The following is a 13,158-nucleotide window of genomic DNA, read 5'->3' on the forward strand; positions in this document are numbered from 1 at the left end:
TGACTACTGTTTTCTGCAAAATAAATTCTCTAAAAAATTACATTATTTTTGCTTTTTATGAACATTTTCAACCTTAAATGTATACCGTAATATTTACCGTTACCATGAAGGGATTTGTGATGTGAATTTTAGGTCATGCAGCCCAGCCCTAGTTCTATACAATCAAATTCAATTAATAACAACTCAGCCGGTTGAATTGAGTTGCTGATTTTGCAGCAATCCTTAGCAAACATGTTGCAACGAAGCCACTACCTTTCAACAGAAAGAAACCCACAGCAGTACCAGGATCAAGATAAGAGCCATCAGTCTCAACCGAATGTGGGTTAATTGAACCATATTTATCCTGAATCTATTAATAAATTCAAGAATCCATGGAGTTTAATTTGATGTCGACTCAGCTTTTGTTGCTATAACAGTGTCAGTTCTTCTTGGAAGGTGATCAGAGATCTTTTCACTAGAACTAAACAGCTGAGCCAAAAATCCTGTAAAGCATCCCCGCGACTTTAGACGCTTTGCACCAAACTTTACAACTCACTGCGATACCCAGACTCATCCATTCAAATGCCTAACAAAGAAGCCTGATTTGTCACTCCGGAGAACACGGCTACAGTATTTTTTGTCATAAATGTCTGTATTTAAACTGTCTTGAGTTTTTTTTTTTCTGCTAAATTTGGGCAATTTTTTTTTCCCTACAATTTTTTTACTTTACAATTTCAAAAAATATACCAGTTTCCATGATAGGCAATGTCTGTGCCTATCATGGAAAATGATCTTGTATCTGTTTAAGTTGATTTAGATGGAACTGAAACACATTGGTAGAAAATAGTCGTACAGCTGGCAAAATTAGGGCAAATTGACCCGGAGCAGATTTGGGACTCTTAAACAGTTCTGAATGTGTTTTAATGTGTTTTTATGCTACTCACTGCTAGGTTAAAGGTCCTAGAATGAGCTTCTTACTAACTGGATAAGAAAGGAAAAGTAACATTCTAACTCTTTTTTTTTCTTCCAAATTGCACTGGTGCACCAAGCTGTAAAACCTAATCCCCAAAGGTTGTTGCATAATGTAACTAAACTGGTGGCATTCTGGCTTCTGCAGCAGCCTGAGTGCTTTGAATCCCAACCTGCAGTGACGCGTTTAGCTGCTTGAGAGCTGGAATATTGCACTATGGTATTGATACTTTTGCAGCGTAGGCAGGTACAGATCTTCAGCATGGATGGGTACCGCAGCTCCAGAGAAGGTCGGGATAAAGCGTAAGAGAGGAAAACCTGATAAAGAGTGGGAAGATGTGGTGAAAGTGAGTTAATGTATAGAAAGAAAGAGTCTGAAGCGAAGGAAGTGAAAGAAAAGAAACAGTTTTGCTATAAAGAAGGGGTGAAAAGGAATCGTGGTGAAAGGAGGGGGAGAGTGCAGGGAGGGGAGATTTGAAAGAAAGGGTAAGCCTCTGTAGGTAGCTGTAATTAAAGTGAGGCTTGTCCCCTGTGTGGCAAATACACACACATGCTGTTAATACACACAGATGATTGGAGCCCTTCATTGCCCATCGAGCCACTCCTCCGTGGGTGGTAAATAGGCTTTACCCCCCAGTCCACATTAGGCATTTCAAAGAAACCTATTACCCCAGTGTTCAAAGTGCACTTTTGTTTTTATTAAATCGAAAACAACAAGCCAGTCCCAGTGCAATGTAGCACCGGATTTGCTTTTAAATAATACATAGGGCTGGGGCAGTGATACTTCAAAAATGTCCACAGTATTACATAGCAGAAATGTAGACAGAAGGATAATTCATCAATAAATTCACTTGATAAATAAAACATTAGCTGTGTTATAAGGTCACAGTTGGCGTGTTGGACATATTAACTATTTAGCAGGTCTGACTGGCTCAATTCACCATGTCGCACCCGCTGCGTAGCTGTGCTCTAAAGTTTAATAAGCTCCTGCTTGTTTAAGCTACATTTAGGCGGAGTATTAATGCATGTCGTACATTTGAACTTTTGAATTACAAAATGGAGAGATATCCGTGAGGTTAGAGCAACACATTTCCTCACCAAGGCCCACGTTTTTAAGACTTCTAGGTTAGAAATTAGAAAACTTTAAAACATAAACAGGAATGGCAGACTTGGCAACTAAAGTGTTAAAATGTGCAGTCTTTTTATCATAACATTAAAATAACTGTTTAGCAAGACTGAAATGATAGTGAATTATACTTTAACTGTCAAAGAATCGTCCTTGGGACCAGCTGTCTTTACATAGTTTGTTTTAAAAGTAACATTATTGAGACAATAGCAGAGTAAATGGAGTAAAGAGTTGCAGAATGACAATTGTAAAATTGTCATTCTAACACAGCTTATATACTAGTACAGAATTTCTCAAGGCTATACAAATTGGTCAAAATGTTTCCTCTCTAAGGAAACCCAGCAGGTTGCATCAAGTCTCTCTAAGCAGCATTCACTCTTCCTGAAAGAGCGTAGAGCCACAGTGGACAGTCGTCTGCATTGTTGATGGTTTTGCAGCAATCCCTCATACTGAGCATGCATATAGTAACAGAAATGTCATTACTTAAAGTTGCTATAATGTCATTTTTGATACATTAGCAAAGTCACTTGATATTCAACAACAACATAAAGCAAGGTAGTTTGAGATCCTGCAGCCTTAGCTTGGAAGCAAGTTGTTTGGAAAAAAAAATGTGTTGAGATATTCACTGACAAGTAGTTTTATGAGTATTAAACTTTTAAGGACAAAATGTGCTTGCCTTTACTTTTTTGCCTATTTTGTTCCGTTCTAAACTGTAGCTTAGATGCTTTTAATATTATTTAATGTGATAAATCTGCACAAAATAGTCTTTAAATTTGTGAAGTGGAATGATGAAACATTTTACTCTCAGAACAAGTCAGGGACAAAGTTGTTGAGAACAACAAGTCGGGGCTGGGGGGGGGGTGTAGAAAAAAATATAAAAAATTTTGATTTTCCACCGGAGCACCATAATATCCATCATCTTAAATTGGAAGCACATGGAGACAGCACAGAGACTAAAGGTAACACTGAAGGAGCTGCAGAGCTCCACAGAAGTGAGGATTTGTCCGTAGGACCACAATAAGTCATACGCTCCATAGACCTGGGCTTTATGGACGAACGGCCTGAAGAAAGTCATTACTTATTAAAAATAAGAAGGCATGTTTTAAGTTTGCTAAAAGGCACCTGGGCGACTCCCCAAATGTATCAAAGAAGGTGCTCTGGTCAGATGAAACTAAAATGTAACTTTTTTGTCACCGAGGAAAAGGTGATGCTATGCTTGGTGCAAACTCAACACATTCCATCACCCCTAGAAGACCGTCACCAAAGAGAAACACGGTGGTGGCAGCATCATGCTGTGGGGATGTTTTTCAGCACCAGCGACTGGAAAACTGGTGCAAGTCAAGGAAAAGATAGATGATGCTAAATATAGGGATATTCTGGCGCAACACTGTGGCAGAAGAAAAAGTATATCAAAACTTTAGGGCCTAAACTTTCTTGAATTTTGATGCCTTTTATCGCACTGCCTTTTCTAGCTTATGGCTTTTGCCGTTCAGTCTCTTAATTGCTGCTAATTAATTTGCTGCTGTTAATTTTTGTAACAAGTTCATATTCTACTTTTGTTTTCTCGTGTTTCTCATGTTTATTAATGTAACTTTGTCTTTGATTGAACTTGACTTTGTAAAGTGCCTTGAGATGACATGTTTCATGAATTGGCGCTATATAAATAAAATTGAATTGAATTGTCTTTATGCCAAGGTTTGGAAAGAGAAAGGAGGAGAAAAAGGAGGCGAAGGCCGCTCTGCAGCGACAGAAATCAGACATCCTGAGTGACCTGGAGCTGGAGAGGATGAAAGAAGAGAGAGAGAGGTGAGGAGCTTTCTCAAAAAACCTGATTAGCAAGCCAGCTTTGCTAATCAGGTGTGTTGCTGAAGACATCTTTGATTGCATGGTTTCTAACCGCTTCCTTGCTAAATACTTTATGTGCTTTTGCACCTTTTGATTGAAGATTTTTCTGTGTGGCAGCTCTTGTTCCTGAATTATTGGTATCTTACTGGAGTTATTCCTGCTGTTCTGTAACAGGAAGTAACTGCTCCTCTGTTTGTCTTCAAGGATTGAAGCAGGGCATCCTGAGCTGCGGGAACAACTGTCCAGAGAGCAGCAGGGCGGGGGTGGAGGGGCGGCATATCCGCACTTCGAGGATGACGACGCAGACCCAAACTATGCCAGAATACAGTCCTTCAGGGACCGAGAGACGGGTTCAGGGCCACCGCCGCTGCCTCAGTCACCGCTCTACGCTGCAGTTCAGCACGCCCATGCCCGCACACCTTCACCACAGGGCCCTCCCAGCTTCCCAGGCCACGGGAAGCATGTTAACGAAGCTGGAGTTCCCCCCGATGATGACCCGCTCGACAGGCTGTACGCCAAAGTTAACAAACCTAGAGGTTCTGGAGCCACATCTCCGCTTACTCCTTCCCCAGCTCCTCCAAACGACAGGTAGGGCCCGGCGGCTTTATCTGCAAAAAGTCTGGAGAGCATTTTTGTTGCAGGTCAAACAGTTGTTGTTTTTCTAATAGATGGTATTTAATTTTTTACGCACAGACACATAACTTTAATTATAATCATGCACACAAAAACACAAAAAAATCCAATTGGTCATTGAAAAATACACTCACCGGCCACTTTATTAGGTACCCCATGCTAGTAACGGGTTGGACCCCCTTTTGCCTTCAGAACTGCCTCAATTCTTCGTGGCATAGATTCAACAAGGTGCTGGAAGCATTCCTCAGGGAGTTTGGTCCATATTGACATGATGGCATCACACAGTTGCCGCAGATTTGTCGGCTGCACATCCATGATGCGAATCTCCCGTTCCACCACATCCCAAAGATGCTCTATTGGATTGAGATGTGGTGACTGTGGAGGCCATTTGAGTACAGCGAACTCATTGTCATGTTCAAGAAACCAGTCTGAGATGATTCCAGCTTTATGACATGGCGCATTATCCTGCTGAAAGTAGCCATCATGGGTTGGGTACATTGTTGTCATAGAGGGATGGACATGGTCAGCAACAATACTCAGGTAGGCTGTGGCGTTGCAACGATGCTCAATTGGTACCAAGGGGCCCAAAGAGTGCCAAGAAAATATTCCCCACACCATGACACCACCACCACCAGCCTGAACCGTTGATACAAGGCAGGATGGATCCATGCTTTCATGTTGTAGACGCCAAATTCTGACCCTACCATCCGACTGTCGCAGCAGAAATTGAGACTCATCAGACCAGGCAACGTTTTTACAATCTTCTATTGTCCAATTTCGATGAGCTTGTGCAAATTGTAGCCTCAGTTTCCTGTTCTTAGCTGAAAGGAGTGGCACCCGATGTGGTCTTCTGCTGCTGTAACCCATCTGCCTCAAAGTTCGACGTACTGTGTGTTCAGAGATGCTCTTCTGCCCACCTTGGTTGTAACGGGTGGTTATTTGAGTCACTGTTGCCCTTCTATCAGCTCGAACCAGTCTGGCCATTCTCCTCTGACCTCTGGCATCAACAAGGCATTTCCGCCCACAGAACTGCCGCTCACTGGATGTTTTTTCTTTTTCGGACCATTCTCTGTAAACCCTAGAGATGGTTGTTCGTGAAAATCCCAGTAGATTAGCAGTTTCTGAAATACTCAGACCAGCCCTTCTGGCACCAACAATCATGCCACGTTCAAAGTCACTCAAATCACCTTTCTTCCCCATACTGATGCTCGGTTTGAACTGCAGGAGATTCTCTTGACCATGTCTACATGCCTAAATGCACTGAGTTGCCGCCATGTGATTGGCTGCTTAGAAATTAAGTGTTAACGAGCAGTTGTACCTAATAAAGTGGCCGGTGAGTGTAGACGTCATTATGAAATAATAATATTAATAACAATGAGAGACCTTTGTTGCATTTTATTAGTAGTGTTTACATTATAGAATAAAATAAATAAAATACTTTTTTGCTGGCAATTAGAGTAGGACTCACTTTATTGGGGAAATTCAGGATTAGCTCTATTAGAGCTTACATTTTCTAACTAAACTTTACTAATCCAATTGTAAATTAATGAAGATTAATTTATTTTCACTAGAGGAGAATATCTAAAACCTAAAATCTTAAACTATTGCCTGCATTGAAGGGACACATCTTATGCACGCTGAGTTTACATTTCCACATATAAACGCTGAAAAACTTTACATTAGGGATTAAAACATATACCAGATCTTCATCATATCCAATATGTGCAACAACAAAGTTGCAAAGGGCTGTTTGGGCACCATATTGCAGTGGTTGCATTCAAGCTCTGCTTTCCACTTATTTATTTGACCTGCTTTATTGACCTTCGCTGCACTACTCTTTTCGGGGGACGTATAATTTTGTGGTATGTGATTTGCTGATGCTGATAGATATTGGTGGAGACATCATGATGATGGAGAAGAAAAAGGAAAATGTTTGTTAATAGCAACCAGTGTTACTATTGCACTGTTACAGTTAAATATTGGCACCACAATATGTAAGTATTTTGTTGCGATTGCACGCTTTTCCTAATATCTTGCTGCCCTACTTTAAGCCCTAGGCTCACTTGTCTTATACATTTAAATAATTGTCCTAATAATTTAAATAATTCCTCAAAAAAACCTGTCTTTTGTCTAGGGTGCATCAACACTTTAAGTCTTGAGGTAAATGTGGACGCTAAAATCTCTATTAAAATAGAAATTTGGATTGATGTTGATTTTAAAATGTGTTTTTAGCAACACAGAAGGTTAGGCTTAAGGTGAACTTTAAATTGAAAAGGTTGAACCAATTTCAAACATAAGAAAACTGTAATTCACCCCCATATGAAAGCATATTTCTGCGCCCAGAATAAAAAAAAAAAACTCCATCAAAGTGGGCGGGGATACGCGGGAACGGGAGTGGAGGGGAGCAACCGAATCATGGGGAGTGAGCAGAGTCATGCTGGTGGTTACGTCACATTTCAGGCTTTAGCTAAATTCATCTCATGACAGACTGGACTCGTTGGTAAAAGGGTTCGACAGAAATTACCATAAAAAAACAAAATGGCAGAGGAGCAAAATGAATCAGCGCCACACACCTCTGCTTTAAACCCAGGGTTGTTTTCCCCCCTCAGTGTAACACCGTCTTGCTAACATGTTTCTCTCTTTCCCCCCTCTGCTGTCTAAATCTCAGCTACCTGCCGTCGGCTGCTTTTAGCTTTTTACGCGACAACACTTTTTTAAAAACGACAATAATAGACGGACAGAAGAAGAGGAGTGAACCGTTTGCTTGAAGCTCCAGTGTGATTCTCCTGCTTCTTTACCTTTTATCGTGTCAGTCATAGCTGTGTAGCTCGGGAACAGAACTCCCAGCACATATACTCCAGCTCACACACACTCGTCTGCTCACCTTGTGTACCTGTCAGAAAAGTGAGGATGCCAACCGCGGTGATGGACAGCTCCAGCCTCTATGGAGCTTTTATTGTATTGTTTTCTTCATGCAAAATCGTATATATTTCAAAGCCTTGGCCTTGACCTCTAAAGCAGATTTTTCCAAGATTCATAATAAATATGTCTCATAGTCACACAGCTCATGTGTTTTATTTTTCAGACGGTAAAGATTGTGAATTTTAACACGGTTTAGCAGATAATGAGTGCTTTGAATGAAATAATCTCAATTTAAGTTACATGTGGATGAGTAAAATGCTCGATGTTTCTGTGAAGGTCTACACCTTTAGCTGTAACTCTGGGTTTTAAACTCTTGCCCCATTATTCCTGGTATCCCTACATGCAATTTGGATTATGTAAATGTACTCAGCTTGCTCTGGTTTGCATGCTGACATGTGCAGTTAAATATGTTAATCCCAGAAAGCTTGAAATGCTTTCTTATGAAGGCACCGTGTTTTTATTTGCTTGTTCTAACAAATCTGCTATGAAGCTCGGTAGATTTTGTCAGCTACAGAGATAAATCACATTCAGATTGAACTTTTCCTCAAGTTTTTCCTGATTTTTTTGTCGCTTAGTTCCTTCCTTGGTTTAACATAGTCACCGATTATATTCCAAGACTTCCTCAGTTCCTTAAAAGAAGTAGCCAAAGTCAGAGGATGTCTTGATTTTACTCGTTTAACCATGACGGGCAGTCTGGGCAGAAATTGCTGTTCATTTATCATCACTTCCTGAAACCTGATGATGCAGACTAAAGGAAGTGCAGGTATTGGCTGACAGCAATCGATGTGGCTGGTAAGGGAAGGTGGTGTGTCAGCAGCAGTGTCTGTATGTGTGCATTAACGTAGGTCAGAGCCACTGGAGACATGTGGGATGCAGAGATAAACGGGATCGCTATGGACCACCGCCGCCCCCCCTTCCCCCCATCAGAATATTAGCAAGGCAGTGAAGCATGGCTGCTTAGACATGTGCACTAAACTGCACACCTGCATGCTCAGAAAAGAAGATTTGTGAGCAGTGGCAGATTACAAATCCATCAGTTGTATGTGGACAAGTCATCGGTTGTCCTGCTAATGAGGAGACTAATAAGATAAATGGTACCTGGTGTTTAGGGTGGCAAAAAAATCAAGTACTTAGAATAACATAAAAAAAACACTAATAATAAAACGTTGTATACATAGAAAACCAGTTAACCCCACTAACTCCCTGTAAAATAACTAAATGGCTGAGCATTTTCTTTTGTGTTATACTGCATTCGTTTTCCCTCTGGAGTTGAAACTCACCGTGTTTGTTCTCACCGTGGTTGCAAGTTGGAGAACCTGTGTACTTGGCTAAGTGGGAAGGTTTGTGACCATGTTTACAGCCAATAGCAATGGATTGTTGTTTATCCGTTTTAGGCATTCAAACTCTGAAGGAATCTAATTTAGAACAAAGATTGTAGAGTACTGTCTTGGCACTGGTTTAATGACATAAAACAGTCTAGTAAATAAAAAGCACCTTGTATATTTGTTTAAGAGAAAATAGCATTTTATATTCATGTTAGGAAGGTGTTGCCTTCATCTCCTACGAGACACTTTGAGGGATACTATAAGTGGTAAAGAGTAAAATTTACATTTTTGCTGAATTTAAATAAAATTGACATCACCAAGACAGATATTTAGTGTCTGAAATAATCCATCATGCTTGACAGTTCTGGGAAAAAAAATACATGTTTGACATAAACCACATTAGAAATGAAGCTGTTACCAAATCGTTCTTACATGTTAAAGTTGTAAAGGACCCAAATGCAGGCCGACCATAAGCGACGTTGAGTAAAAAAGGATTTAATAATGACCAATGAAAGCAGAGGAACTTATTTTATGGCATGAAAGGAACAGGTCATCAAATTGGAGAGAATAAAATGGAAAAACCCAGGAAGGAACAATGGTACCCGGGGAGCTTAAATACTGAGGGGGAGTGGAGAGTGTCATTGAAACCGAGTGAGTCTAATCAGAGGAATGCTGAACAGCTGGGGAAGATTGCAGAGCAGGAAGCAGAGGGAAGACGACTAATTAACAGAGAAAACACAGGGGAAGCTAAACCAAAACACAACAGCAACCGCAAACCAAGGGGGGGGGGGGAAGACCAATACTAAAACCAAAATGAACAGGGAATATAGAAAGAACGACAATAAGACCTTCTAACAATAATTAACAACCCAGAAACACTCAGAGCACTAAGACCTGTGAATTATGACAGAATGTGATACACAGCGTAAAGCTGCTTTGAAATGATCAATTAACCTGGATAAACTCTTGTTCTTTAGTCTGTTAAGCATTTATATGGCCATGTGCATCTGTTCAAATATGTATTGGTGTATTTTGTTTTGTTTTATACCAGGTAATATACACATCTTGTTGTAGTATTTTCACAATGGTTGGGGCTTGAAAAAATTGTCAGATATTTATTGCGGGGCAAAAAAAATGTTTTTATATCCCAAAGGCATGACTTAAAAAAACTCACTAACTTTCTACAACTGCTGTTTTTTCAGTAGCAATTGTTAACCAGAATCTCCTACCACAAACCAGCACTGAAAAACTATATCCATGGCATAGAGAGTATGAATGCTTGGGATTTATATCAATAGATAATGTTTATTGCAGTCCCAGCAGTTATGTGCAACATGGACATTGTGATGACGGTACATTTGCAATATATCGGGCAGCCCTCAATTCAAAAGCCTGCCCTCTTCAGAAATATCTGCTACAAATGCATGATGAATTATTCTATGTTTACTTTAAAATGGGCTGACAAAATGGACGGAGAGCTTGAAGGAACACTGTTTTATCCCTCTTATATAATGGGAACTTCCCATCAACTTAGTTTGCATTGTCATTCTCAATGGCCGCACTATTTGGATGGCGCGGTTTAAAGTGTGTGCCTCGACTGATACACGCATAGAAAATGCAATTTCCCTAAAGTTCATGCAGAGTTTATATATTCATACATCCATTATTCATTCCCTTCTAATCATTCGTTCTCTGTATTTCTGCCAGTAACCTTCTTCTTCCTATTTCCCATGTGTTCAGTTTTTTTTTTTTTTTGTGTGTGTGGAAAGTGTCCTTATAATAACCCATCAGCTAAACGCATAACGTAAAATAAAACGATGCTTCAGCTTTTCGGTTGGTTTTAAAAAAAAAAAAGTTTGACAACCTCTAGTGAGGTGAAAATGAATAAAACGTGCCTCTCTCTCTGGTAAAGTCCATAACCTGTTGCTCCGCTCTCAAACTTAAAGGCATAAGTAAACCCACCCTCAGCCTAGTGCCAACATTAGTTTTAAAACCTCAAACATCTTTTAACAGAAACATAGACCGATTAAAATGTCTTTATAATATGGAAATCAGCTTCCAGCAGGAGAAAATGTACAAACACTTATCCAGTCTTATTTTCTGAAGTGACCCGCTAAGCCTTGGATGAGAGCAGCCGCCCCTCCCACCGTCACCCACCCACCCACCACCAGCCAACCCGTCCAAGTACCCCTCACGGGTTACCATAACAACCACGACCTCTGGCACTCCACCAATTAGAAAACAATCAGCCTTGAGAGACCAAAGTGAAGAGAGCTTGGCAGAGCGGGATTGTGGGGCACCGTAGCACATGTGTAAAGGATAAGCAGCGAACAAGAAACAAAGGGGAAAAAAACCACGAAATGAAAGCGGGCCCTCGTGGGGGCGATTTGTTTTGCATTTAATTAGAAATAAATGGGTTCTGTCAATTGAAGGAAATATTAGTGCATCACAATATTACTTCCTTTCATAATTCAATGCAACTGAATGTTGTGGAGGTGTTGGCGGCCTGTAGTGTTTGTTTGTTTTTTTCTGAATGTATCGCAAAGGTGTTGATTCAGCATTTTATACGTGCCCTGTAGTCTGAAGTCGATACACTCAGTGATGCTTTAACTTGTCTGTAATCTGATGATGCCTATAAATGTTTAATTTGCCGGTTCACCCTTTTACCCACTTCTTACACATATTTTGTACCCAAGCATTTCCATTTCATCACAACCTACTTCTGTTTTATACCTAGAAGAAAACCATTTCTTACAGTGTAGTGACACAATAGTGTTTATTTATTTTGAAGTTTGATATTTGCGGTTAAACAGAGAAGGGATGAATCTGTATAAGAATGTCCAAACCCTATTTATAATTCAGTTGCCTATTATTGTCTGAAGATTTTATAACACACCCACTTTTCATTTATTCAGATTCTGACGCTATGATGGATTATTTATTCAGTTTTATAACTTTAACTTTTTAAAACCTTATACTTTGACAGCGGTAATCATTTTAACAGTAGGCTATGGGTACATCATAGAAAATCACTTTTAAGCACCACGTATTAAAGCTTGTAACAAATGCTACCATTCACAGACAGTACCAATATGGCCTGTTTAATACATGGAAAATGTTGGATACAAATTCACCAAAATGTGGGCGATAGCCCTCGCAGCTTTTGGAAAGAAGCCGTTTTTGCGTCTGTTAATTTTTTGATTTAAGGTTTCTGAAGCGCTTATTTCAATCTGAAAAACTCACACAGAAAGAAAAGGCCATTAGAAGAATTTTATTGATACAATATTTTAAGAGTTTGGCGCTCAGACCTCGGCAGGAAAAAATTCACGCTGAATTATACTTGAATATGCATTAGCAGGCGTATGAGAATAGGGATATTTCCCCCCAGGCCTGAAACAGGTGGTGGAGTGGAGATAAATAAAGTTTGTTCAGTCCATATGATGATCTGTTTGAGCTAGATGTCCAACTTGATAAACACAGGTTTGCATGAACTGTCCATGAAGAGCAAGCATGAAGCGACTGTGGAGAGGAAAAACTCCCCTTTGGGAAGAAACCTCTGGCAGAACCAGGCTCAGCATGGCGGTCTTCAGCCGGACCGTTTTAAAGAGTGACAGGGAATTCCATAAGAGTCCAGGAGGAACTACACTCTGATAGGGACGAGGTTGAAGAGGACCGTAGGAAAGCCAGGCGGAGCTGCTACGATGGTGGAGAAGGGGATGGAGGCGGGTTGAAACCGGTCAACAGAGTCCAAACCGGACACGCGCAGCCACCGCTTGCTCGCTGAGCAGAAGGCCGAGACGAGGATGTGGAGTTCTTTTTAAGATGAACCCAGTATGCTGATTGGCTTCGAGGAGGAGCAGTTCAAAGCTGATTGGTTTGCGTTGGAGGCGGATGAGTCTCTGATTGATGGAGGTAGGCAATAGAGTTTCTTCAGTCTGAATTTTCGCTTAAGCTCCATTTGATGGAAATGGGTCAAAGAGTGCATTGCCCTGGTATGGGGCATCCGTGGTAATGGGTCTGGTCCTTTTCTGGACTCGTGCAGCATAAATCGTGTCCAGACCCTGTTGCTCAATTTATCAACATATCGCTTAATTGCAGAAGTGCTCCAACATTTGAAACAGGCGGTCGTGGCTCGCTGTAGCCAGAGAGAGCTCCTGATTCCCGGCATATCATTTACAATGAGTGGAAGTTAAAAAGATATAATTTAGTCAGATGATATCGAACGTTTTTTATTTGGTTTATTTATCATTTATAACAGAGGAAATCAGTTTGACTGAGATTAAAGGGCTTCAAAACGGGATAATTTTATTTAGCTTTAATGTGACCAATTAAATGAAATTTTATTGATATAGCACCAAT

At 40.4% G+C, this 13,158-nt stretch overlaps 1 protein-coding gene across 4 annotated transcripts in view; it reads left to right on the plus strand.

Moving 5' to 3' along the window:
- The window catches only part of pard3bb (par-3 family cell polarity regulator beta b), a 302,455-nt gene that overhangs the window by 181,242 nt on the left and 108,055 nt on the right, over nt 1-13,158 (plus strand). For all 4 annotated transcript variants that reach the window (XM_036139581.1, XM_036139580.1, XM_036139582.1 and 1 more), the window contains 2 exons: nt 3,770-3,880; nt 4,124-4,507. In XM_036139581.1, coding sequence (XP_035995474.1) covers nt 3,770-3,880; nt 4,124-4,507 — 495 coding nt within the window. The remainder of the gene's footprint in view (nt 1-3,769; nt 3,881-4,123; nt 4,508-13,158) is intronic.

This window comes from Fundulus heteroclitus, chromosome 7 (genome assembly GCF_011125445.2).
Source record: "Fundulus heteroclitus isolate FHET01 chromosome 7, MU-UCD_Fhet_4.1, whole genome shotgun sequence".
Taxonomy (NCBI): Eukaryota; Metazoa; Chordata; class Actinopteri; order Cyprinodontiformes; family Fundulidae; genus Fundulus; species Fundulus heteroclitus.